Here is a 27985-nt window from a genome sequence, read left to right as displayed (position 1 = left end):
ATTCACAACAGCCGGAGTCATCTTTTGGAAAACGGACCGAACTAATTTGTACTCCCAATAACATTTATTTCAATTAAAAAAATAATTAAAATTCAAAATATGCTCTGAGATTAATATTATTGATGAGATCTTATTATAATATTATTAATGTATTCATTGATTCTTGTTTTTAATTGTCTTTTTGTTTGGCCAACGTAGGATACATCACAGTCCTTGCAATTAATTTTATTGCATTTATTTTTACTATATTGCATTTCTTTATTTTTATCCTTCAAAATAACTTTATTTCTAAAAAAAAAACATTTTTCTTTATATTCTAGTGACTCGATTCTACCAAAAACATATAGTTTACCTAAAATACACAAATTAGAATTGTCATGTAGAATAATTGTATTATCAATTAACACAGTTTTTTTTGTGTTCTCTTGCTAAATTTATACATCATATCATTGCAAATAGTGTAACTTTTAATAATGAACATGTTAAGAAGAGTTTTGAAGTACATAAATCTCTGTCTGGAAAAAAAATCAATAGTACTGATGACTTGATCTCTTTAGATGTAGTGTCGATGTTCACGAACATCTCCCTTGATTTTGCAATACTAGCATAGAAAAGAGGTGGAGATGAATTGAAAGTAATACTAAAATTTCTTATGATAATTTCATCTCCACTATTGAATTCATATCAACATCTATCCACACAACAATGGATGTCCTTTGGACGTTCGTAGGACATCTTATTCGGACATCCAGACGACATCTAATCAATGTCGATTCCATTGATTGTAAAATTATATTGAAAATGAGAAAATGGTTTTAAAAATTGGAATTATGTTAACTGAATTATCGGAAAATTGTTTGAAAAATTGAAGATTTATAAACTTGATATATAAACTCAATGTAATATGTCACGTCCTACAGACGCCACGATTCTTTTCTTCGGCTCCACGTCGCGACTATGATTGGCGTCTGCGAGCGGAATCTTCTGATAACGGTCTGACAGAACTGAAAAGAGGGACCGGACAAGCTCCACGAAAACTCGTAAATTCCAATCAACTCGGAAAAAATAACAACCTTAATGCCTTAGGCCCGAAAAGTGACATGACTGCAAAAGACATTATAAATGCATCGAAGTCACGCAATAATAAAAATCCAAGCTTTATCGTTCCAGACTGATCAACAATTTCATCTTAGAAAAACAGGCGCCACGTCGCGCTTAAAAAATTATAAAACGCATGGGATAACTTCCCACGGTAGCGTTATCTAAGATCAGACTCGCGACTGACAAGGGTTGCCCTGCACGCAAAACTAGTTGGTTGCACTAGTTGGATAAGGTGATCATCTATTTACCTAGCCATATTTTCCGTGAGGATAACAGAATTCATCATACGTCTGGAGCAATTGCTCCTTTAAAGAAAAACGTAAATCACTTCTTTTTTTCTCGAAACTTCTCTAACAATGCACTTTAGATTAACAACGATAGGACGCTATAAAAATCGTAAATCTCGCGTGACATTGCAATTAATTATTGCATTCTAGACAAAGGGCACAACTTCTTTCGGGGTATAAATAGAGATCCGGCGGAAGCGCAGAGTATCAAAAGTCAAACTCACCCGGTTCACGTTAGTACAGTTCACGTCAGTGAAGAACCACGTAAGTTCGTAGATGCAAACTATTGTCGGGATCAACTGCGGTCAGTGCGGAAATCAGCCTACCAGAACCCGCGATAGTCACGCCAGTTTTTTACGCAAGTACAAATAGAAAAAGGATAAATTGTGGGCAGCAACCATCATTGCGATCAGGCATTCTGCCCTTCTGGCGCTCTCCGTGAACAGCGGACTTCCTCGTTTATTTCAACCGATAGCTACCCGAGATCTCGTGGACTCACCAGCTAACCAGTAAGTCGCCCCTGTTATTTCTTCCGGTTCATCCAAACGTCTCCTCGCATGAAAATAAATATATATATATATATATATATATATATATATATATACACACACACATTTATACGCGTTTCTAACGAAACATATATATATTACCCTTCGGTTATAGTGCGCGCTAGTACGTCAATTAAAAAACGGGGACGAACCCCTTACGTCAGGAGGAATAGGCGGAATCGTCCGCATAGCCACAACCGTCCCGCCACAACCGACTGACGACCGCTCTCGAGGTTTCATACTCTCCAGTCTCAGATCAGACACAACTTCTCCCCCTGTCATCGATCCCGCTATCCAAGAAATCTTGAATTATTCCCCTCCTCCTCTCAAGGAACGATTCCCTCCCCCTCTTTCTCTCAAGAGACGATTCCTTCTTCCTCCTTCTCTCAAAGAAGGATATCTCCCTCCTCTTTTAAACTAACTCCCAATTTCTCCTTCTCAATCGGATTCCGTGCCGATCGACTGGGATCGGCTATTTAGACTGTATTCGTCCCCCTCCAATGAAGGGGATAGAATAATTACAGTTTACATCCCAGACAAGCCTTACACCGTCTTGTACAAACACCTCATCCCAATGTGCTCCTGCACCACTTTCCTCGCCTCCAATACTCAATAACTTTACTTCCTTTTCACACACACACACACACACACACACACACACACACACACACACACATAATGATAAGTTTTCTTATTTTATGTAAAAAATATGTATAAATATCTTATATAAACCTAATTTTCTATTTTTTTGTTAATAAATGTAAGCCAGTTATATTTTCTTAGCTGCCATTTATTTGAATCATCTCTTGCATTGTTTTTCCCTTTAAACGCCTGAGATCACACGAGGTCCAGTCCCTGATCAAAAGGATTAAGTTTCTTGACCCAAAAAGTAGGACTGATGTTCGCACTGTCTCTCGGAACAGGTGTCATAGCGTCCCTTCGGGACGTTGACCCATATTCCGGGACCGAAGAGGTGCATGCAACTTACAGGTATTCGCCTCTGTGCGTATACCTGTGAGATTGAGTCTTGCCGTCTTTCCATACCTCTCCATTCTCCTTCATTGTTTCCTTCACCGAATTTCTAAAGGTTTGGACGTAACAAATATATTAAAATATAATTAGTAAAATATAATACATATTTGTATCTTGCATATTATTTTTGAAGAAGGCTAACATACATTTAAAAGATGTTCTCTATTGTTATGTAATTATTAATTTAATTTAAATTAATTTCGTTTATTATTATAATATTATATATTTTTACTTAATATATAATATAACCATAATTATGTAATTATTATAAAAATAAAATTAATTAATTACTTGAATTGATCTTATATACATATTTTATACTATAATTATGATTGTATGTCCACTATATCACTATATTGACGACTCAATAATGTCAAAAATAATAATAATAATAATAATAATAATAATAATAATAATAATAATAATAATAATAATAATAATAATAACAATGATATTAATGATTATATATTATGATAATAATATTCAACGTTTATATAGACATATATAGGAGACATTCCCGGAACATATAACAAACGTCCTATAGACATTTAATAGATATCCCTAAGACATCTTCAAAATGTCTTATTTAAAAAACATATCGAACCTCAAATTTCAAATGTATGTTCATAAAGTATATCATAAATATATTAAATATATATAATATTGAATTTTGTGATTCTGTTCCGAATATGTCTTTTGTCATATAGACGTCCTACTGCAGTTACGCTAAAAGTAGACTAGCATTCTATGGACGTTCAGGACATTAGGACATAACCAGTACATTGGAGGACATACAAAGGACGTCCAAAAATGTCCATGTGTTGTGTGGATACTTATTTTGCATTTAATAACAAGATATACAAACAGATCTTTGGTATCCCAATGGGGTTCCCACTTTCACCTATAATAGCAGACATGATATTGCAAGATTTAGAGGGAAAAGTTTTGAGTAGTCTTAATTTAGAATTATCTTACTACCGGTATGTGGATAATATTGTTTTAGCTGCATCTTTAGATCAGATTCAAAATATTATTAATATGTTCATTGGTTTTCATAATCGATTACAATTTTTTTTTATTTTTGAAAAGGAATGTAATCATACTTTAAGTTTTTTTAGATATTTTATTAATTATAAAGAATGACATAATATTTATAAATTAATTTCAAAAGAAAACTTTTTCAGGCAGTCTGTCTTTTTTTTCCAAATATCCAATATATTATAAGATTTACAATCTTGTGGACAGAGCGATTTTATTATCTCATCCTACGTTTCATAAAGAGAACTTAGAATTATGTATAAAATTACTTCTTGAAGATGGATATCCATTGGAAATTATTTAAAGAAACTAATAATAAGGTTATATATAACTAATAATAAGGTTAAAAAACTTTATAATAAGAAATATGTACCTAATTCAAAATTTGAGCAATGTCAACGATACAGAGGAAACTACTGACATTGAACAAAAAAAAAATTTTTTTTCTAATTCTATTTATAAATAAATTGTCTAACACTGTTACATCATGTTTAAATAAAAAGTTGGTCATGATAGGATTTAAATCGTCTTAATAACTTTATCAAAATCCAAAAAGATAGCACTGATAAGGAACAGAAATACAATATAGTAATTCCGGTATATACGCCGCACCCAACAACAACTTAATTTATTAAGTATTATTTGTAAGCTAAATGAACTACATCAGCAAAAACTTTGTACTGTCTACTACTATAAAAAAAAAATTAGAAATTCGAAATCTTATTTTTCATATTAAAAAAAGAGCTTTTAGAATCTCTTACATTTTTCCCGTGTATTCTATAGGAATGGGATATACCTTTGAGTATATAGACATGGAGGAGGAATGGTGAAAGTGTGTCCAAATTCGTACACATGCAAAATTCGTACACATACAAAATTAACAGCACATCCATCGAACGTTAATGAATGCAGTATGATCCCGTATTATAAGACGTAGTTCCAGAGACTTTTCTAATATGCTGGCTCTCTCACTTCCGTTTAAAGAATTTAACAAGAAGTAACTTATATACAATTCAAGATAAATCTTAAATATTTACACTTCAAATAGAGATATAAAGCGGAATTCAATAAATCTATTAACACAGTAAGATAAATGTTTTCCTGATTAAATATGTCCCAATGATTTTATTTGCGTGTTTATTAAGATTAATAAATAGAACAAAATGATAAACTAGAAACAGTGTTTCATGAAAGTACAAAGAACCTATAACGAAATATGATTTCTCACTTAAGTATGTGAAAGAAATGTCTAGTTCAGTTTATCATTTTATCCTATTTATCTTAATAATTATCCACTAAGATTGATAGTTAACTGCATAAACAGTGCTTTTTATCCACTGGCGACCTTCCTAAAAGATATTATAGACAATAATAATAAAAAGAATTTCAATTATGTAAAAATCAGTCGATGTACACGAATTCCGACCGATTTAGTATTAAAAAGCATTGAACGTAGGTGGAACTTGATTGAAAACAAGACTTTGATTCCTTTACATGAGTTTATTAAAGCAATTATGATTATAATTAACTCTACATTTTTTAAATTCGACAAAAAAATATTTAGACAGATTTTTGGCATGCCAATGGGCTCTTTATTGTCCCCTATATTAGCGAATATTGTTCTACAAGGCTTAGAACAAGAAATTATTACTACTAATAATATTATCTCATCTTTTTATTTCCGTTATGTTGATGACATTATGTTAGTGGTGCATAAAGACAAAGTGGAGAATGTTCTGGAATTGTTTAATTCATATCATGAAAGGCTTAGATTTACAGTTGACTTTGGTGATGAAAACGGCATTAATTTTTTAGACGTAAAACTAATGAGACAAGAAGGAAGTATCATCTTCGATATTTATAAAAAAACCTACTAATTCGGGGAGATATTTAAATTATTTTTCGAATCATCCGTTAGTTATAAAATGGGTGTAATTATCGGGCAATTAGATAGAATTTTGTTTTTATCTCATCCAACATTTCAAGAAAAAAACATCACTGATTTAATTCACACTCTGTTAATGAATAGTTGTCCTCTTAAATTCATCTTTTCAACAATAAAAAATAGAATTAAAACTTTAGAAAGTAGAACTAATTTAGATAAAAATGATGAGTACAACAATAACGAAAGCGACTCTAATTCTAATTCAAAGAAAAAGTTTTTCATAATACCATATTTAAGTAAAGTATCAGAAAAATTTAAAAAACTTTCACATGTTCAGGGCTTTAATATCGCTTACAAACTTAATAAAATGAATAGATTTATAAAAACTGGAAAAGATCCTTTGCGTAAAGAGGACCATCGTGGAGTGGTTTATAAAATAAATTGTTTAAATTGTGAGTCTTCTTATGTTGGCCAAACAAAAAGGAAATTAAAAACTCGAATAAAAGAACATAAGGCTGATCACATAAGAAGATCCACCTCTGAGATGTCAGTGATTTCGCGTCACCAGTTGAATGAGATGCATGAATTGGATTGGGATAATATCAGAATTTTAGACACAGAATAATCATTAATGAAAAGAAGAATCTTTGAAATGATATACATTAAAGGCCAAATAAGTGGTATCAATAAGCAAAGTGATACTGAAGGTTTGCTCGATGTTTATCTGCCTTTTCTTAAGAAAGATCTCTCTCACACTTAATAAATAATTCTAGAATAATCTAAACTTTTGACACATATATATAAATAGTGGTAACATATATGATATGACAAATATTATAATAACACACAATGTCACGACAAATTTCCATCTGTGTAAAGGATGTACTTGAGATTCATCATTTTTTTGCTGTAAAACAGGTAACGATTCTATTCTCATACATTTCGACTAGAAGATATTAATGATAGGTTTGTTAAATTAGAATCTGAAAATTCTTGTTCTATATATTTCGTAATATGACAATTGGCGTTGTTGTACGAGGCATCTTCACATAATGAAAGAACACGTTTATATATAGTTATATCACACGACGGTTGAATTTAATGTCAGCTATATGTAATTCTGCGTTTTAAGAATATTGTGAATTTACTGAAGATGATTGTGGCCGAAACATCTAATGTTTTATTAATGTAATGATAATTAAATACACAAACAATATTTTGTGCGGTGGTTTTTATGCTCTTCTTTTCATACATTTTAATAATTATCATTATAATTAGTAATTACTTCATAATTAATAATACACAATTCACAACTCACAATAATAATAATTACTTAATAATAATGTGTTATCAAAATACTTATTACAAACAATAATGCACAATTCACAATTCACAATTTTACACTGATTTTATCTATCTGTAAATTTTCAGTAGCCGTTTCAGTTAATAAATTCTTTTGTTGTAAATGCTTTACTAAACCTTTCATTATTGTGATATGAGCAACTAATCTATTGCGAGCTTGCTGAAAAATTTTTATTTTTCATTATTGTTGTTTGATAGTTCATTTTGCTAGCTGCAAAGCCCTTCGAGCTTTTCTAGGTGTAGCTGGAATATGGAGTTCTGATTGCATTAATAAAACGAGGATCACGAACAGTCTTCGTAGGTGTTTGCTAGTTTGAGCCTAAAAAAATAGGTGATGATTCACTATTGACAACATGTAATAATCTTTCAGCTTTCGTAGCTCAGTCTGGTATTCTAATGTTGACTGACACAATATATATATATATATATATATATATTATACAAGTATATATATATATATATATATATATATACAAGTATATATATATATATATTAGGTGTTGGAATTAATTCGTAGCGTTTTACAAAGTATTTATAAGTTTTAAAAGTACTTTCATTAATGTATTTTTTAATGCTCATGTGAAATAAATAACATTCTTTCATTTAAAAACGCTACGAATTAATTCCAACACCTAATATATATATATATATATATATATATATAGCCTTTGGAGGTGTTTGGCATTTCGACAATTGAATACTATCACAACTCTGCAGAATACATTGAGCATCTATCATTGAAGTATCTAAAAAGTTATCAATCATTAATTAGTTATTTTTAATTCGTTCTAAGCAATTATGTACATAAAATCAATATTATTCATTATTACTTACTAACTGAAACGTTGCAATAGATGTTTATATTGTCAGTAGCATTATATTTCTGTTTTGTGTTATCATAAACTTCATTAAGAGCAGAATTTGATTGTTCAGATATTCTTCTTCTTTATATAAACAGACGGTACAGCATTGGGTTTTAGCATTATACCTTTACTAAGGTACCTTTACCTTTATTCTTCAATTCTTCACGAAAATGATTTGAACATATTCTAGTAGCTGTGTTCAAAATATGTTCATCGATTTCAGAATTCTAGCCACTGCTTACGAATTCCTTTTGCTTAGGAAATCTAGTAATACGATCCGTAATTAATTGTATAATTTATAATATATATGAAAAAATATTGCATTGTATTTATTAGTGTTACATACCAATAAAATCCCCTTATTCTTTATAGAATAATATATTCACCATAGGTATACAATTTATACTTTACTTTATCTTATCGCTAGATTTCCCTATTTTCCTTATTTCGAAACTGGAAATTCCGTTTCTCTTTTATAGCCAGTTTCTTTATTTGAACATTCAAACTCTAACAGATAGATCACGTTATGTACTTTTAGGCGTCATAAAAATTATCTATAGAATATTCTAGAAAGAATGTCTAAGAATATCACACGATCTTTCTCAAAGAAGCCCTCCTATAAAATAACAAATATAAAAGCGTATTATACATTAACATTATATAATAATAACGTATATTATATTAGCGTTTAACGATTAAGTAATTAGCAGTAAAATAGAAACCTTCCTGAATGCGAGAACGAATATCTTTTTCTTTTTTTCCCTTTTTCTTTTTCTAATAAAGTTAAATTAATCTTAAATATATGTAATGAATGTAGTGAATTCGCCTCGCATAAAGGATATTAAGGAAAACCGAATTTTTATAACAAATTGTTAAAATTCAACTATTACTTATTAAGAATAAACTTGTAGAGTGGGGAGTAGGGCTTACGCGGAGCCTTGCTGCCTTATCTCAAAGGAAGCGCGAGTATAGGTTCTACCAAATTTTGAGAAGTGTCGATTGGTTCTGAAAGGACACTCCCATACTCATTTTCAGTATATAAAGGGAGCTGTCGAAGACAGAAATGTACATTTTTATACATTTTTATTCACAAACTCTTATACTCAAACTCTCAAACTCAGACTCTTAGACTTAGACTTAGACTTAGACTCACTTTCAGACTCGCACTGCTTCGATCACTCAGCCAGTCAGTCAGTTACAGTCAAGGTGAGAACTATCCTCGCGCTTCATCAGAACCTCGTTTTCACATTTATCTTTCTTTTAATAAACGATAATATCAAATCGAATCTATCGACGGAACGTCTAAATCTCTGATCTCTAATTCTTCATACAAATATACACATATATATGAATATCTGAGGAGTCGTTGCGACTGTCGCTGCCAATAGCGTGGCCCCCGTTGTCGGCACTTCCTCGGAGAATTCATAATTTCCTCGTATCCAGAGAGCTGTTACGACTGTCGCTGCCAATAGCGTGGCCCCCGTTTACGACAGTTCTCCGGAACATTATAATTCTTTTTTTTTTGCATTACTTCCATGCCTACCAAAGGCGGACGAAGACAAAGGGAAAAGAGATTGAGGTTCCAAGTTAAATCGGCCCTTATTTCGAATCAAGATCCTTTCCCCTATTTCCAAAAACTTGCGCAATTGCTAGACCAAGACAAACCGGTAGACTCACCTCGCGAACCTGTCTATACTCTGAATAAATTGGAGGTCAACCTAACGTTTCCTAGTTACAAAACCATTCCAAAACACGATCCACGTAGATTCGCCTATAAACTTCGCGATCTTTTTGGCACCGGATTCAAGGTTACCCTTCCTTTAAATTATCCAATACTTCCCAGTGAATCGCATCCTTAACTACACAACTTAATTTCCGGTCCCCGAGTAAATTGTTTAAATACATTGACTCAAAAACGGAGAAAACATCTCAATAACAACACTGAGACGTAACAAAAATTTGGTGACAGCGGTGGGATACGCTCTGTTAAGTTGTGTGGAAAAGAAATCTCAAGTGATTAAACTGTGCAAAAGTATTATCTATGAACAAGGTAGTGCATACTCCGCCAAGAAAAAATCCCGTAACAAACAATACCGCCATGGCAAACGAAGTCGATATCGTCGATTTACAACGAAGACTGCAGCAACAAGAACGTCTCATTCGCCAGTTACAAGAACAGCAGCAACATTCAGAACAGTCACAAGGTATTCCAACGACACCATCTGCCGACCTTAATTTCATGTACTTTTCAATCAGAGACGCGTTAGAAGCTGTACCTAATTTTGACGGAGATAATATTGCGTTTACTCATTTCGTGGAAGGATGTGAAGAAGCGCTCAGCATGATTGCGCCTTCACAAGAAATTATCTTAGTGCGCGCAATACGTAACAAATTAAAGGGGGATGCTCATAGATCCATACTCGGGAGAGTATTTAATTCCTTACAGGGTTTAGTCGAATTTTTACGTAGTAAATATGGTCCTAGAGAAACAGTTTACGAGGCGCAAGCTCGACTCGCTTACATATGTCAGAAGGGAGACGAAAAGGTATCAAGTTATGCGAATCGTGTCCGCGAAATAGGAAAGCGTATAATAGACGCTCAAAAACGGCAATCGAATGAAATTAGTCATGATTTTAAAAGATCCGTGGACGAGCATTTAAGAATATGTTTTCTACGTGGTTTAAATCCGGAAATAGTAATATCAAAAGAAGGAACATTCGAGGAATTGGAGAGCCGCGCTATAGACGCCGAAAGAGAACTCGAGACTGTAAAAACGATAAGACAAGTAGTGCTTGGGGAAAAAAGGTCCAGCGATAACAAACACGCAGGTAATGCGCCCGTGCGTCGGGTAAATGCCGAAACAATGACGTGCCAATACTGCCATAAAATCGGGCATACAGCCGACCGTTGTAGGCTTATCAGCAGCAATCAATCTAGACGAAATTTTTTTTCTAACGTAAACCTAAGCCGAACGAACTTCGCATCGAATAATCGAAACTACGACAATACGCAAACATCACCACCCCTGAGAGGACTACAAAATCCTGGTAATACGTCTCAAATTATGTGCAGATACTGCAAAAAAGTGGGACATGCAATTGAAGAATGCCGCAAGCGAGCATTTAACAATCAGGTTCGTAGTAGCCAAGCGCAGGGAAACGGAGAAATTCCCGCGAAGACAGGGGCGATTCCGGGAAATACAAACATACGCCCCGCTCGAGCGATAACGACGGCATTCGATACGGATATCGAACAATAAATCTAACGCGCACGGAAGAAGTACCAACAGTCAGACTGGAAAGCAGAGATTTGAACGGTTCTTTAGAATTCCTAATAGACAGCGGTTCAGGGCCGAACATCATCAAAAAGGGATCCTTAAAATCTAATGTCCAAGTAAATAGGAACGAGATTCTGAAATTAACGGGAATTACGGCGCACCATGTGTCCACCTTAGGGCTAGGACAGGTAGACATCTTAGGACGTCCAGTCGTATTTCATTTAGTGGAAGACGAATTTCCTATACCACAGGACGGAATAATAGGCTCCGATTTCTTTAATCAATGCAAGGCCAACGTAAATTATAAGACAAATCACCTGGAATGGGACGATATTAGGATACCATTCGAACCTAAGGAAATTCTAACTATTCCTGCAAGGACAAATTCACAATTATACATTCAAGTTGCTAATCCAGAATTAAAAGAAGGATATGTTCCTAAACTAAATTTGGCCGAAGGCGTTTACTTAGGTAATGCGCTGGTGACCGTACGAGATGGAAAGGCACACTTACGGGTAATAAATACGACCGAAGAAGATTACGATGTATTTGTGCCCACTATACAAATATTCGAATTCAATGAATTAACTAATCTTAAATCTAATTCTAATTCAAATTCAACATCAAAATTAGAATCAAAATCAATCTCAAATTCTAACTCTAATTCTAATTCAAAATCTAACTCTAATTCAAAAATCAATTCAAACAAAAATTGCAATTCTAATTCAAATACAAACTCAACATCAAAATTAGAATCAAAATCAATCTCAAATTCTAACTCTAATTCTAATTCAAATTCTGATTCTAATTCAAAAATCAATTCAAATAAAAATTGCAATTCTAATTCAAATACAAACTCAACATCAAAATTAGAATCAAAATCAATCTCAAATTCTAACTCTAATTCTAATTCTAATTCTGATTCTAATTCAAAAATCAATTCAAATAAAAATTGCAATTCAAATTCAAATACAAATTCAACATCAAAATTAGGATCAAAATCAAACTCTATTCGTAATTCAGATCCAGATTCAAATCCAATATCAAATTCAAATTCAAGTCGAAATTCTAATGTTAACTCTAATTTAAATTCAAATTTAAAATCTGGATCAATCTCAAAACTCAATACAATTTTTTCGAGCTCAGAATCAAATGGAAAATCTTGTGTAGAAACAAACAAAATTTTTCGGTATAATAAAATAATGGGACTAATCAAACTCGATCACTTAAACAATGAAGAGCGTATGGCTGTTGAAAGGTCAATAGAACGAAATGCAGATTGCTTTTATCTGCCAGGAGAGTCTCTCGGATTCACTAACGTTCTGCAACATCATATTCATACAAATGATAACGTTCCGATACACACAAGACAGTATCGATTCCCTCCTACGCATAAAGAAGAAATCGACCGTCAAGTAAAAGATTTACTAGACCAAGATATTATAAAACCATCAGAATCTCCATACAACACTCCAGTCTGGATTGTCCCAAAAAAGACCGATTCAAACGGTAACAAACGGTGGAGGATGGTATTAGACTTCCGCTCACTAAACGAAAAAACCATCGGTGACGCATATCCACTTCCTAACATAACAGATATTCTCCAATTAGGAGGTGCTAAATATTTTTCGGTTTTTGACCTAGCTTCTGGCTTTCACCAGATTAAAATGCACCCGGACGACAGCCATAAAACAGCCTTTTCAACTCCTCATGGCCATTATGAGTTCGACCGAATGCCATTTGGCCTAAAAAATGCTCCGGCCACATTTCAAAGGCTAATGGACAGAATACTAACTGGAATGCAAGGGACGGAAATATTTGTCTATTTAGACGACATTGTTTTATATGCAAGTTCCTTAAGAGAACACGAAATTAAATTCCAAAAATTAATAAATAAATTACGTGAAGCAAACCTAAGACTGCAACCAGAAAAATGCGAATTTCTCCGAAAAGAAGTCACCTACTTAGGACACGTGATAAATAAAAACGGAGTACATCCCGACCCGAAGAAAATAGAAGCAGTAAAAAATTTCCCTGTACCTAAAAATCAAAAGAACATAAAACAATTTCTCGGATTAGCAGGTTATTATCGCAGATTCATAGAGGGTTTTTCTAACATTGCGAAACCCCTGACAAATTTATTAAAAAACGGAACGGAATTTAAATGGAATCAAAAAGAACAAGATTCCTTCACCACATTGAAAAATACATTATGCCAAGAACCGGTGTTGCAATATCCCGATTTTTCTAAACCTTTCGTCGTAACAACGGATGCGTCAGGAACAGCCATAGGCGCTATCCTAAGTCAAGGACCAATAGGAAAAGATCGACCCATAAGTTACGCTTCTCGTGTATTAAACGACGCTGAAAAGAACTATTCCACAATCGAAAAGGAATTATTGGCAATAGTCTATGCAGTGGGACATTTTCGACCTTATCTTTATGGTAATAAATTTATTTTAGTTACTGACCATAAACCGCTGACATGGCTTCACAAAGCAAAGGATCCTACTTCGCGACTAGCACGTTGGAAAATTAAATTAGCCGAGTACGACTACGAAATCATTTACAAAGCCGGAAAAACAAACGTGAACGCTGTCGCATTATCAAGAAATCCTATACAAATATATGTGATACAACCAGCATTCGATGAAATCGAAGAATGCTCGGAAGATGAAGAAGCCCATACTAGAAACACAAATCCACGACCTCTCCCGTCATCACCCCGAAGAGGATCAATGATAGAGGAACCAGAGCCTGAATGTAAACCAACAATACAAACCCGTAAAGCAGTCTCAACAGAAGGGGAAAGTGTACCATTCACCCGAAAAGAATTACAAGAACCACCCTTCACACAACATATTATAGAAGCAGAGGTACACCAAGAACCAAAGGACGAGATTCAGATTGTGAAAAATCTGAATGATACAAATCCCTCCCCTCCCTCCCCTTCTCCTAAGGAAAAAAATATAAATCCTGCACCAAGAACCGGTCCAAATATTATAGACACAACGTCAACCATTCCACCCAATTTATTACAGATCATAGACGACCTGACAAAAGACTTGGACGACCGTAACGAAAATAATAAAGATCACGATTCATTTACTAATAATACGGACGACGAGGACAGTATTAGTCACAACCGTGAGATGATTAAAAACAGTGAAATTTGTAACAATAACAACGATGACATTAATGACAATGAAGACAATATTAGTAACAGTGATACCGACAACGACGACAATAACAATGACGATGACAACGACGACGATGAAGTCGATATCGATAAAAATTTCAATAAATTTGATCCGGATAAAACCAAAGATCTTAACGATCCACAAATCGTAACACGATCACAAATACATAGTATTATAAATAGTCGAGATCAAATATTTATGCACAAAGAAAATTATTTATATTTTATGAGCGCAGACGGCAAACCTTGCGATAATGGATCCAAAAGTCTCCAAGAACAAAATTAATTCCACAAATGCCTAAGGGTCAGATAGGGAGAGTAACACTTATTAAAAGGGGAAATAAAACTCATTTTATTTTGATTTGCAAAAATAAAATAAACGATAAAGTAACAAAGGAAACGTTGGATCAATTATTAATTTCACTTCACGAAACACTAAATAATACTCCAATAAAGGTATTAAGCGTAGCAAAAACAACAGAAATCGATGATTTTAAATGGAGCACAATTTTTGATTATATTCGCAAGTCATTAATAGGATTTCCAATTAAGCTAGTCATCTGCCATGGATTAGTGCAAATACCAGAAATAGAAAGACGAAACTCTATTATAGAGGAATCACATTCCTCAGTAGTTGGTGGCCATAAGGGCATAACTAAAACATACAATCGCATTAGACAAAACTTCTATTGGAATAATTTGAAATCCGACATACAAGATTATATTAATCGTTGTCTACAATGCCAAATAAAAAAATTGGTTCGCATTAAAACAAAACAACCTATGCTGATAACAGACACTCCATATTCTGCATTCGAAAAAGTATCAATGGACATAGTCGGCCCCTTACCAACAACCTCTCAACAAAATTCCTATATATTAATCATCCAAGACCATTTAACGAAATTCTCCCTCGCCATCCCTTTAAAATCCGCTACAGCCATGAGTGTTGCTGACGCCTTCCTAGAATTTTTTATTTGTACGTTCGGAGCTCCTAAAGCAATACTAACGGACAGAGGCAGTAATTTTACGAGCAACATGATGAAAAGATTTGCAAAAAAATTTAAAATTAAACAATTTAAAACGACCGCTTTCTACCCACAAGCTAATGGAGCTTTAGAACGGTCTCACTTAGTTTTGGTAGAATTTTTGAAGCAATTTGTAAATAGATTCACAGAATGGGATAAATTAGTACGATACGCTACCTTTTCATACAATACAAGCACACACGAGGCTACCGGATACACCCCATATGAATTAGTATTTGGTAAATTAGCTAGGCTTCCGTCCAACGAAATCATTAATAATATAGAGGAATTAAAAACATCTGATACTTACTTAACACAACTCATGACGGATATACATAATATACAAAAATTAGCGCGAGAAAATATTATAACTTCCAAAATAAAGTCCAAGAGGTATTATGATCAAAAGATCAATCCTCAACATTTCCAAGTCAATGACGAAGTCTTTTTATTATGTGAACCCAAGAAAGGCAAACTCGGTAATCAATACTCCGGACCTCACACGATATTGGATATATTACCTAATGGTAATATAAAACTCTTTGTAAAAGGAAAACAAAAAATTGTTCATCCTAATAAATTAAAGACGTCTCATATTCATTTAGAAAAGGAATGAGACGGAGAAGATTTGAATTGTGCCGCGTAACAATCCAAGTCTTTATATATATATATATATATATATATTTATATATATACGTATATACATATCTAAAACAAATTATATAAATACGCGCGCGATTAGTATTATATTATAATAAGTATTATATTTTGTACTTATGTATTATATCTTGCAAACAACTTCGTGTATAATTGTTTCTTTTCCTTTTTTTCTCTAAAAAAAAAAATGTATTTATAAGAAAAAGCGAAAAGATGCCGAATCTATTGTTATTTGCCATGCTCATGTGGACTCTCTACATCTCTCAACCTAACGGAATCGTCGGATATGATTGCGGATCACCACATCTAAATGTCACAACTTTATCTCTCCTAGATGTTGAAAGCTGCAATATTCCTCTAACTCAACCGCAAATTGAAAAAACATATATCCAATTACTTCAATTATCAAAATTCAAGCCCATAGATGTAATTCAATGCAAGGTGTCTATTAATCGATTTATATATTATTGTGGGATGCACTCTCACATTTCAACAGTAACGAATGCACAAGCAGAGTACATCCTAGAAATAACTGCAGACGGATGTAGGAAGATGCATTTAACTGGAGTATTTTCCATTAATACCAATAATTTCATATATGGTTTGAAAATAAACCAGACTACAACACGACCAACTACTTTCGCGGGATCTGCGAGCTCAGACGGACGATGTTCAGGCGCGCAATATTCTGATCCATATGGCACTTGGGATAACGTCATTGTACAAGGAACAACGACCATCACACTAACTTCTTACCAAACTACTATAAACCTGGAAACAAATCAAGTTCGTCTAAGATCGGGCACAATCTGTTCATATACTGATACCACTTGTATGGATATTGACGGAGGACATACCTTCTGGAAAACCTTACCAATGGACCATTGTCAATTTAATCATTATGATGTTCTTTACGAAGGATATGCTAATAGAATGCTTGACACTTTCTACGAGAAAACCATATATTCACTGTCAACGCAAGATGTAACATTTGCACTCGCCAGGACAGGAGAAGAACTTCTATGTGGCTATACATACAATTTATGGCTGGTCATTACATCTGATCGGGGCCCTTTGGGACTCAATTACAAATCTAATCATACATCTCTCCCAAAAACCCAAGAAGAGGGAAACACCTCAAGAGGAAGCAGCAGAAAAATTAACTACATCAGGAAAAAATTCGAGTCTGCCCAAGAACATCATGAATCAAGAAGAAAATATCTCTATTGAACAAGAAAACGCTAGAATATATCCACAGTTGTAAACACTTCTTTCTATAATCGGCATATTCTATATACACATGTATATTTAATGTTATTTTATATATAATCATGCGTGGCGCACATTAAGTGCATCACGCATGACTTAAAGAGGGAGGTGTTACATACCAATAAAATCCCCTTATTCTTTATAGAATAATATATTCACCATAGGTATACAATTTATACTTTACTTTATCTTATCGCTAGATTTCCCTATTTTCCTTATTTCGAAACTGGAAATTCCGTTTCTCTTTTATAGCCAGTTTCTTTATTTGAACATTCAAACTCTAACAGATAGATCACGTTATGTACTTTTAGGCGTCATAAAAATTATCTATAGAATATTCTAGAAAGAATGTCTAAGAATATCACACGATCTTTCTCAAAGAAGCCCTCCTATAAAATAACAAATATAAAAGCGTATTATACATTAACATTATATAATAATAACGTATATTATATTAGCGTTTAACGATTAAGTAATTAGCAGTAAAATAGAAACCTTCCTGAATGCGAGAACGAATATCTTTTTCTTTTTTTCCCTTTTTCTTTTTCTAATAAAGTTAAATTAATCTTAAATATATGTAATGAATGTAGTGAATTCGCCTCGCATAAAGGATATTAAGGAAAACCGAATTTTTATAACAAATTGTTAAAATTCAACTATTACTTATTAAGAATAAACTTGTAGAGTGGGGAGTAGGGCTTACGCGGAGCCTTGCTGCCTTATCTCAAAGGAAGCGCGAGTATAGGTTCTACCAAATTTTGAGAAGTGTCGATTGGTTCTGAAAGGACACTCCCATACTCATTTTCAGTATATAAAGGGAGCTGTCGAAGACAGAAATGTACATTTTTATACATTTTTATTCACAAACTCTTATACTCAAACTCTCAAACTCAGACTCTTAGACTTAGACTTAGACTTAGACTCACTTTCAGACTCGCACTGCTTCGATCACTCAGCCAGTCAGTCAGTTACAGTCAAGGTGAGAACTATCCTCGCGCTTCATCAGAACCTCGTTTTCACATTTATCTTTCTTTTAATAAACGATAATATCAAATCGAATCTATCGACGGAACGTCTAAATCTCTGATCTCTAATTCTTCATACAAATATACACATATATATGAATATCTGAGGAGTCGTTGCGACTGTCGCTGCCAATAGCGTGGCCCCCGTTGTCGGCACTTCCTCGGAGAATTCATAATTTCCTCGTATCCAGAGAGCTGTTACGACTGTCGCTGCCAATAGCGTGGCCCCCGTTTACGACAGTTCTCCGGAACATTATAATTCTTTTTTTTTTGCATTACTTCCATGCCTACCAAAGGCGGACGAAGACAAAGGGAAAAGAGATTGAGGTTCCAAGTTAAATCGGCCCTTATTTCGAATCAAGATCCTTTCCCCTATTTCCAAAAACTTGCGCAATTGCTAGACCAAGACAAACCGGTAGACTCACCTCGCGAACCTGTCTATACTCTGAATAAATTGGAGGTCAACCTAACGTTTCCTAGTTACAAAACCATTCCAAAACACGATCCACGTAGATTCGCCTATAAACTTCGCGATCTTTTTGGCACCGGATTCAAGGTTACCCTTCCTTTAAATTATCCAATACTTCCCAGTGAATCGCATCCTTAACTACACAACTTAATCTCCGGTCCCCGAGTAAATTGTTTAAATACATTGACTCAAAAACGGAGAAAACATCTCAATAACAACACTGAGACGTAACATTAGTCTTTATTAAACTGGCACATAATATAACCTATATTTTATCACATCTTAGGCTTTACATAATAAATATTTACTTACGCATAATAGAAAACAGATTTCTTGCGATTTCCGTATAAAATGCAATACACTGAATTTAAGTGTATGATAGACATTTTATCACCAATTGATATTTCAATATATCATTATGTTCACTGATTTTCACGGAGCAGTAAGCAGTTCAGACATTAAGTGTAGAATGTGTCGAAACTGTGATTCAAGTGATGATTTTGACATATGCACAGAGAGGACGAGTATCACTCTATAGCTTTCTCTCTCACACGGACTTTGGACACACTTTCGACCTAAAGGGAACAATGCAATTCCTTCTCTATTTTATATGTTTATTGCGACATAACTATATATTTTGTAATTTTATTTAATTTAAAATTTATCCAACATTTAAACATTATGCATTAATTAAAAATTTTGTGATTTTAATTGGCTGATGAAGACTTAGTATAGTCGAAATGTTCCATGATATCTTTATAACATCGAATATTAATTTGTGAAGTAATGTGAAATATTATACAATATTATTTTAAATTAAGATCTTTCTTTGTTCGTTTTTTGAGAGCAAAGCATTTGTATTTTGCTATATAACATGCTTTATTATTCCTCTATACTTATGTATCACGAAATAACCACTAATTGTAAGTCTTTTACGCGCCCAACAGTAATCATTTTATATAGATTATAATTGATAATAATACTTCTTATTACAGTGACAAATCAACTCAATTCACAATAATTTCATTCATATTAACAGTAAGAAATTGAAATCGTAACACAATAATAATATTACATAAAGGCATGTAAAAGTAGTTTCGGAAAAATTACCCCCACTGCTTCTATTTTTTCTAACTTCTACGGCGTAAATCCTGGCGCGGCGTATTCGCCAGAGTTATCCTATATAAAATTAATTGCAAGAACTGTATGTATTCTACGTTAGCCAATTAAAAACAAGAATATATTAATAATTTATTAAGATGAATTCGTCGAAATACTCGGTAATTTTAGAGCATATTTTGAATTTTAATTATTTTTTTGATTGGAATAATGTTAAAGCCATGGACTCTGAATAGAATTACACTAAAAGGTTTATTTCTTGCTTAGCATTAAAAATGCTTAGCATTAAAGAACAAGAAAAAGGCATTAACTTACGAAAAGATAACGAGAGGCTAAACGATCCCTATATCTGTTTATTAAAATCGGTTTCAGAATAAGTACGTATTAAAGTTTTTGTCCTTATTAGATTTAACATAAATAATATCATCGATGTATCTTTCGCATTTGTCTGGTAACACTCGATATAACATGAACTCTCATCATTAATGGAGAAGAATATTCTTTGTAAGTTTGATAATTGTTTTAATTTCACTTAGTTTTTCACGATTTTTATATCATATAATTGATTTCTTTTTATATAGATACATATTGAGATAAATTTGACTCAACTTTTGACTACACATATAATTTTACATAATTGATCCTACTCTTTCTCGCCGTCCAACGAAAAAATAGTTTTTAATATCTTCTAAACGTTTTATGTGCTATTTATTGTGACTATATAATTTGTAATTTTATTTAATTTAAAGTTTATCCAACGTTTAAATATTATGTATTAATTTAAAATTTTGTGACTTCAATTGAATGATAAAGACTTAGTCGAAATGTTCCATCTTTATGACATCAAATATTAATTTGTGATGTAAAATATTATATTATTTTAAATTAAAATCTTTCTTGCTCATTTTTTGATCTATCTTTTAGTTTTTAAAAATTGTTTATCTTCTTCTCATAGAGTTTTGAGAATTTTTTCAGAACTTTTATCGCATTTTCTCATATTGGTAATCATAATTGCCAATAAAAAAGTGCAATACTAATTAAAAAATTGACAAAAAGTTGTGAAAAAATTCTTAGAGTTCTATGAGAAAAAAATAAACAATTTTTGTCTCTTGCTATTTTTCTGTAAAGTTGATAACTTGAATAAAAAATTGAATAAAAAATATAAAACCCGAGAAATCGCATTGTTACCGCTCGAATATCAGCCGGATGCCGCTGTATAATAAGCAGCGATGAGGACGCGGTATGCCCAAATAATTTTAGAAAATCGCAAATATCGTTTCGCAAGTACCAGCCAACGTTCCGCGAGAAACGTTGCCGAGTGCTACTCGATAGATTCAGTACCGTCATACATATGGGGGTACCGCTCAGCGAGAACCGAGCTTCGCCGAATTCGCGGCGCTACCAAAAATTGGTCATATAAAAGGCCGCGGATTTTTACAGAGGCTTTTTGCTTCGATTCCTATCCAACGACCAGATCCTACCGACTCGAAAGCAATCCCAATCCGCTACGAGCAGTTTCCTGCTACGAGATTCCTGTCGACAACGCGTTCAGGGAATGAAGCGGATTTCGCCTTTGCTGGTTCTCAGCACCTTTGGAAGCCGATTCTCGCTATATCCGTCGATTAGACGTGACAAAGGAGTAGGGAGTACTCTGCCTTCGTTGGGCGTTCCCAATAGTCGAAAGGCACCACCTGAAATCTTATACCGGTGCGATTGGTAACAAAACAGGGGATAAAGTTTTCTTCGCCTCTGCCGGGTGTTCTCGGCCGCCGACGTACGTATACATTCAGGTGTGCTATAAGCATTCAAAATCCGCGACGCGCGCTTCCGCGTCGCGACCGTATCGGTGTGTACCCGTGCCGCGTTAGCATCCGTGCCGTGTTACCGCGCCGCGACATTAGGACGCACCAACGCTCGGCCCCGTGCGTTCGAAATACCAGGTGCGACACGCGACCATCTCGTTATTATCTTCATTATATTATTCACTTTATTTTATTGTATTGTGTTTAGAGCTATCTGTTTGTATCGTGTTGAATGTAATAAAGAGTATTTTGTTTCACTTTACTACACAATTCTATGCATTATTTGTAAGAGCCTCCTCTCTCCGCAATGAACCTCTTTCGTTCCTGGCCCGATAAATTCGTCCGACGAGCTATTCCTAATCGGTTTACCTATTCCGGCATCACCGAAGCGCAGCTCCCGGATATGAACATCACGGCCACGGCAGGGGGGCTACGGAAACGTACTGTGGGGAAGGAACAACAGCTACGGGAGTTCCGAGACACCGAGCTACCGTTATTCGAAGTGGTCACAAGCCCCATCCACTTAATTCAGCATCACATTCGCTTAAAACCGAATACCCGCTCTATTAAACAAAAATATCGTCCACGAAATCCGGCGATGCAAGCAATGCCGAAGTAGAGAGTATGCAGGAAGAGGAGGTAGTAGAACTTTCTCATAGCCCATGGAGCTCCCCAGTCGTAATAGTCAAGAAAAAGGACGAAAAGAACAGATTTTGTATAGACTTCCGGCGCGTGAATGAAGTAACCGAACTCGACGTCTATCCACTACCGCAGATAACCGTGACAAACTGAGGGGGGGGCACGATATCTGACAATATTGGACTTAAAGAGCGGGTACTGGCCGGAGAGCAAAGTGCTGACCCGCGTTCACGATTCCGGAGAAGAATCTATACCAATTCCGCGTAATGCCGTCCGGTCTATATTCATCATGATCTTTCGAGGAACACCTGCAAATCCTCCAAGAAGTTTTTGGGCGATTACAGGAAGCGCGATTGAGACTGAATCCCGACAAATGCCGATTTTGCGTAGACCTTCTCAAATATCTCAGCTACATCATGAAATGGTATAAACCAAGACGGCATAAAAACGGACCTCGAAAAGATACGCGCAATCGCAGACTGGCCCGAATCCCGAATCGTTAAACAAATCAAACAATTCCTGGGCGTGGCATCGTGGTACCGCTGTTTCATACAGGACTTTGCTACCATCGCTATGTCCTTAATTGCACTGACCAAAAAAAAAACGCTTGATGAAAGTGAGGACCCAAGGAGGGAGCCACCTTCCGGAAACTAAAAGACATTTTGACATCTGCGCCTGTACTAGCGTGCCTCAATTTTTTACGAAGCGATTTTACCTACAAACAGATGCAGGTACTACAGGTCTGGGAGCCGTGCTTATTCAGAACTTCTCCGAGGGGGAGAGGATGATACGCGAGCCGAATGTTGAATCAGGCCGAGCGAAATTACAGCGCGACGGAGATGGAGTGCCTGACTACCGTCTGGAGCATACGCAGGATGCGGGACTACCTGAAAGGGTACCCGTTTACCGTCATAACTGATCACCAATCCTTGAGTTGACTCCAAAAATTAAAAACGCCTTCAGGACGGCTGAGACGCTAGACCTTCGAGTTCCAGCAATACGATCTCGAGATCCGATACCGGAAAGAGACGTTAAACAAAATCGCCGATGCACTATCGCGACAGTCAGTAACCGTAGCCGCAGTCAACACGCCCCGATGCTCATGGCACGTACTTCGTACGCGACTGTCCCAACGAATATCCCGATTACGAAATTCTCGACGGGAAGTTATACCGCCATCTATTTCACGATCTCGACTTCAAGGAGACCACCGCGGAATCATAGTGAAAAATCTGTGTTCCGAAAAAAAATTGGACAGAAGTCCTGTACAATAATCATGACAATGCGACTGCCGGGCATCTGGGCATCGCAAAAATCATTGCTCGGATCGTCCGGATTTATTATTGGCCGGAAATGATGAGGGAGATCGCGCGGTACGTGCGGGGCTGCCAAAATTGCCTGACGTATAAGGTGGCACAGGCGAAACCGGCGGAAACGATGCATGCCACGGCAGTAAATCGGCCATAGCAGCAAGTGACGCTGAATTTAGTGAGACCGCGTTCGAGGAAGGGCCACACGTGGCTGTTTAATATGCAGGGCACATTTTCAAAGTGAGTAGAATTACGCCCCTTTCTCCGCACCACCGTGGTCATCTCAAGCATCGCCGAGGCCATAATCTTCCGACACAGATGTCCGGATATCATCCATTCCGATAACGGCACACAACTCCGCTCGACGCAACTCGAAAAACTACTAAAAACATGCAATATTCGTCATACGTACACACCGATACACGCTCCGCAGTACAACCCCGTCGAACCGCAAAATAAAAATGATGCTAGCGTAGTTTGTGGATCGCAATCATAAGAACTGGGACGAACGCTTGCTAGAGATCTAATTTGCGTTTAATACCGCGCGCCACGAGGCCACAGAATACACACCGGCGTACTTGAATTTCAAGCGGGAATTCGCATCGCCCGTGAACGCCCGAGAAGCGCGAACGGAATTCGTGCCGCCGCCCGATACCACGTGCCGGTATCTCGAAGAGGGCCAGGAGCTGGTTAGATTAAATTTAACTCGCGCATTTCAGCAGAGACAGCAGAAGTATTATGACTTGCGACGACGCCCATGGAAGCCAACAATAGGAGAGTGGGTACAAGCGAGAATACCCGCTCTCAAATAAAGCCGCCACGTTCAACGCAAAGCTATCCAGGAAATTCGTAGGGTCGCTCGAGATACGTCGTGTGGTATCATCGACAATAGTCGACGTGCATGCAAAGAGCGGACGCTGGTACAGACACATACATGTGCAAGATCTAAAGCCCGCCCCGAATGAGCCATCGGGTAACGACGAGAACGATAACGTGAAAGGGGAGATCGATACCGACGGGGACTCCGAGAGAGAAGACAATGACATCGGGGAAGAGAGAGGGGCAGAAAGCAGTCAGGACCCCGTGCGTTAAAAACAAAGAAAGATCTAGAACAACCGAACGGAATATATCCCTACGAGATCAACAAACGATCTTTTTTCGTCTGTTTTTTCGTTATAATGGAGAACGAGTCCGAAGAAATAAGCCTCATCGATGCAATTAATGCCATCATCGAAGCGCTGAAGAAGTTCGATCCAGAAAATCCGGGCATGAAAAGACATGGGGATAGTAATCTCGGCGCAGGACATCAGCACATTGGCCAGTGTCGACCCGCTATCGAGACCACGGAAAATGCCCATAGCGAAGAACGGAGTACAACGATCGGACGGGGAGCTGGTGGTATGGCTCATCAGCCTTCCACCGTCGCGATCAGAAATGGATCGTCGACTGATAATCGAGCGACAAACAGGTCTGCAGCCGCGGGTCATGGGTCCGCTATCATTCCCATCAATTCATATGAAAATACAACCAGGACGGATCATGGATCGGAGGTTTCACATTTTTCAGCCCATGTGTCCCGCTAATTTAAAACAAGGCGATACAGACACAAGTGGAACATCCGTTTCAACCACAACGGATTCGTACGCTCGGTATGAAAGCAAGTACAAAAGTAGGTGTGCCTCAAATTCAGGCACTACCGGGAGAGGAGGTGATATAACGATGCGCCCCGAGAAACCGCATCATTCCCGGTCGAACATCAGCCAGATGCCGCTGTATGATATGCAGCGATATGGGCGCAGTGCACCCGAATAATTTTAAAAAATCGCAAACATTTGCAAGTACTAGCCGACGTTCCGCGAGAACGACCGAACACTGCCGAGCGCTACTCGCGACAGATTCCGGTACCGTCATACATGTGGGGATACCGCTTGGCGAGAATGTACGAACCGAACCGAGCTTCGCCGAATCCGCGGCGCTACCTTATCGATGTGAACCCGTGCCGCGTAGCATCCGTTCCGTATTACCGCGCCGCAATACCAACGCTCGATCCCGTGCATTCGAAATAGGATACGACACGCGTTGTCGTTATTATTTTCATTATTCACTTTATTTTATTATGTATTATGTTCAGAGCTATCTGTTTGTATTGTGTTGAATGTAATAAAGAGTATTTTGTTTTACTTTATTACACAGTTCTAGCGTTATTTGTAAGCGCCTCCTTTCTTCGTAAAGAACCTCTTTCGTTCCCGGCCCGATAAATTCGTCCTACGAGCTATTCCGCGCAATGGAAGTTAGGTTGTTTCAAATTATTGAAAATTAATATTTCATGACATTTAATCATTGATATCTTGTTAATTATCGCGAAAATTGCAAAATGATACACTTTTCAATTGCGTTTAGTCCGCTTCATCGTATGCGAGACTTTTATCGTTATTCACTAGGAGTGCATTAATTTTAAGAGATTTTTTGGTAAATATACGGCTTTATTGTGAAAAAATGGTTACAAATTGATCATTCAAAATATTATCCATCGCTAATCACTTTTTCTCATCTTTTTGATAATAGATGGATTTCACATCGAAAGAGTCACACATCTTTTGAGACTATCTACGAATCGACAATTTTTTGGTATCTTCATAAGAATGGAAATGCTGCTTAGACAGGCTATGAGTCATCGATCGAAATAAATGATAATCGGAAGGAGCAATATCTGAAGAATACGGCAAATGTGATAGGACATCCCAGTTAAGCGCTTCTAATGTTTCCTTGACCGGTTTCGCAACATGTGGCCGAGTGTTGTCGTGCTGGAGAATTACTTTGTCGTGTCTTTTCACGTAATTTGATCGTTTTTGCTTCAATGCTCGGATCAATTGCATCAATTGTTGATGGTAGCATTCCCCAGTAATGATTTCGTTGGAGCAGCTCATAACACACTACATCCAACCGATTCCTCCAAATACAAAGCATGAGCTTGGCGCCATGAATATTCGGCTTTGTCGTCGATGTTGGTGGTTCGCCTACATCAAGATTTTTTGCGCTTCGGATTATCGTATCCATTTTTCATCCGTCATGATATGTTTTCTTCGATGCAAATATGTTTTCTTTTATATCTTTGAAGCAACAATTTACAGATCATTTTGCGTCTTTCGACGTCCTTCGGCTTCGGGTACGACTCGTACAGTACCCAATTTCTTTGCTTTTGAATCATTCCAATGACCTTCAAATCTGGAAATCGTTGATCGATTAACATTTAATGATTCTATAAGTTTTTCTTGCGTTTGATTCGAGTAAAGCTTCCACTTCCTCATCTCCAAATTTTTTCTTTGTTGGCATGGACGTTCCTCGTCTTTCGTGTCAAAATCACCTTTTTTATAGTGAAAGTATTGAAATTAATGGAGTATAATTATCATAAGCTTCCGAGCATTTGTCGACTTTCAGCAGCACTTTTTTTTAAATGGAAGCAAAAAAGCAGAGCTTTCCGCAAATTGCGTTTTGTTGGCAAAAAATTCGACTTATTTAATGCTAAAAAAAAACAATGTTGTTTATACTTCGGCAAAATGACACATACTGAAAACTAAAGCCACATGATGGTGCTTTTGAACATAAAGGTAGCACCAAAATGGCGCGATGCGATAGTACCAGTTACGCCATCTCTTGAAAATTTTTTTAAATTAATATGCATACTCCCAATATTAAATATCTTGTATAATTATATAAAAAATTAACATATTTTATATACAATTACATACAATTATATATAAAATATGTCCATATATAGACAACATTTTTTTCGGGCAATTATAAAATTTATAACTGAATACAATTTCTTTTAATTTTATAATTTTCAATTATTATATATTTTAAATTTCATCGTTTGCATATACAAATTTTAGATACTGTATTAGGTGTTGGAATTAATTCGTAGCGTTTTTTAATGAAAGAATGTTATTTATTTCACATGAGCATTAAAAAATACATTAATGAAAGTACTTCCCATCACTTCCCATCTCTTGTAAAACGCTACGAATTAATTCCAACACCTAATAAATAAATCAAATGTACTTAACAACTTAAT

General features: G+C 35.8%; 4 protein-coding genes across 5 annotated transcripts in view; 3 read left to right on the top strand and 1 right to left on the bottom strand.

Moving 5' to 3' along the window:
• Positions 1–27985, top strand: part of LOC105153054 (octopamine receptor beta-2R) — an 83813-nt gene that overhangs the window by 31039 nt on the left and 24789 nt on the right. The window lies entirely within an intron of this gene.
• On the bottom strand, positions 7218–9653 carry LOC147907153 (uncharacterized). Its single transcript, XM_087414768.1, is given in 3 exon segments — positions 7218–7572; positions 8242–8343; positions 9648–9653. Coding segments are annotated over 3 exon segments (399 nt in total). The 3' UTR covers positions 7218–7281.
• Positions 9652–16004, top strand: LOC147907152 (uncharacterized). Its single transcript, XM_087414767.1, has 3 exons — positions 9652–9924; positions 10167–10964; positions 11261–16004. Exons 1-3 carry the CDS (start codon positions 9652–9654, stop codon positions 14876–14878), a joined length of 4689 nt encoding a protein of 1562 aa, XP_087270893.1. The 3' UTR covers positions 14879–16004.
• LOC147907151 (uncharacterized) lies at positions 16333–18605 on the top strand. Its single transcript, XM_087414504.1, has one exon. It carries the CDS (start codon positions 16491–16493, stop codon positions 17505–17507), a length of 1017 nt encoding a protein of 338 aa, XP_087270630.1. The 5' UTR covers positions 16333–16490; the 3' UTR covers positions 17508–18605.

This window comes from Acromyrmex echinatior, chromosome 16 (genome assembly GCF_024713525.1).
Source record: "Acromyrmex echinatior isolate Ae372 chromosome 16, ASM2471352v2, whole genome shotgun sequence".
Taxonomy (NCBI): Eukaryota; Metazoa; Arthropoda; class Insecta; order Hymenoptera; family Formicidae; genus Acromyrmex; species Acromyrmex echinatior.
This window is presented reverse-complemented; position numbering and strand designations above follow the sequence as displayed.

Bases quoted from the DNA above. Each gene is read 5' to 3' on its own strand.
- LOC147907152 (XM_087414767.1), top strand. From the start codon at position 9,652: ATGCCTACCAAAGGCGGACGAAGACAAAGGGAAAAGAGATTGAGGTTC. The intron at 9,925-10,166 runs GTTACCCTTCCT...TCTATGAACAAG, and splicing joins TTTTTGGCACCGGATTCAAG to GTAGTGCATACTCCGCCAAG. The intron at 10,965-11,260 runs GTAAATGCCGAA...GGTTCGTAGTAG, and splicing joins GTAATGCGCCCGTGCGTCGG to CCAAGCGCAGGGAAACGGAG.
- LOC147907151 (XM_087414504.1), top strand. From the start codon at position 16,491: ATGCCGAATCTATTGTTATTTGCCATGCTCATGTGGACTCTCTACATC.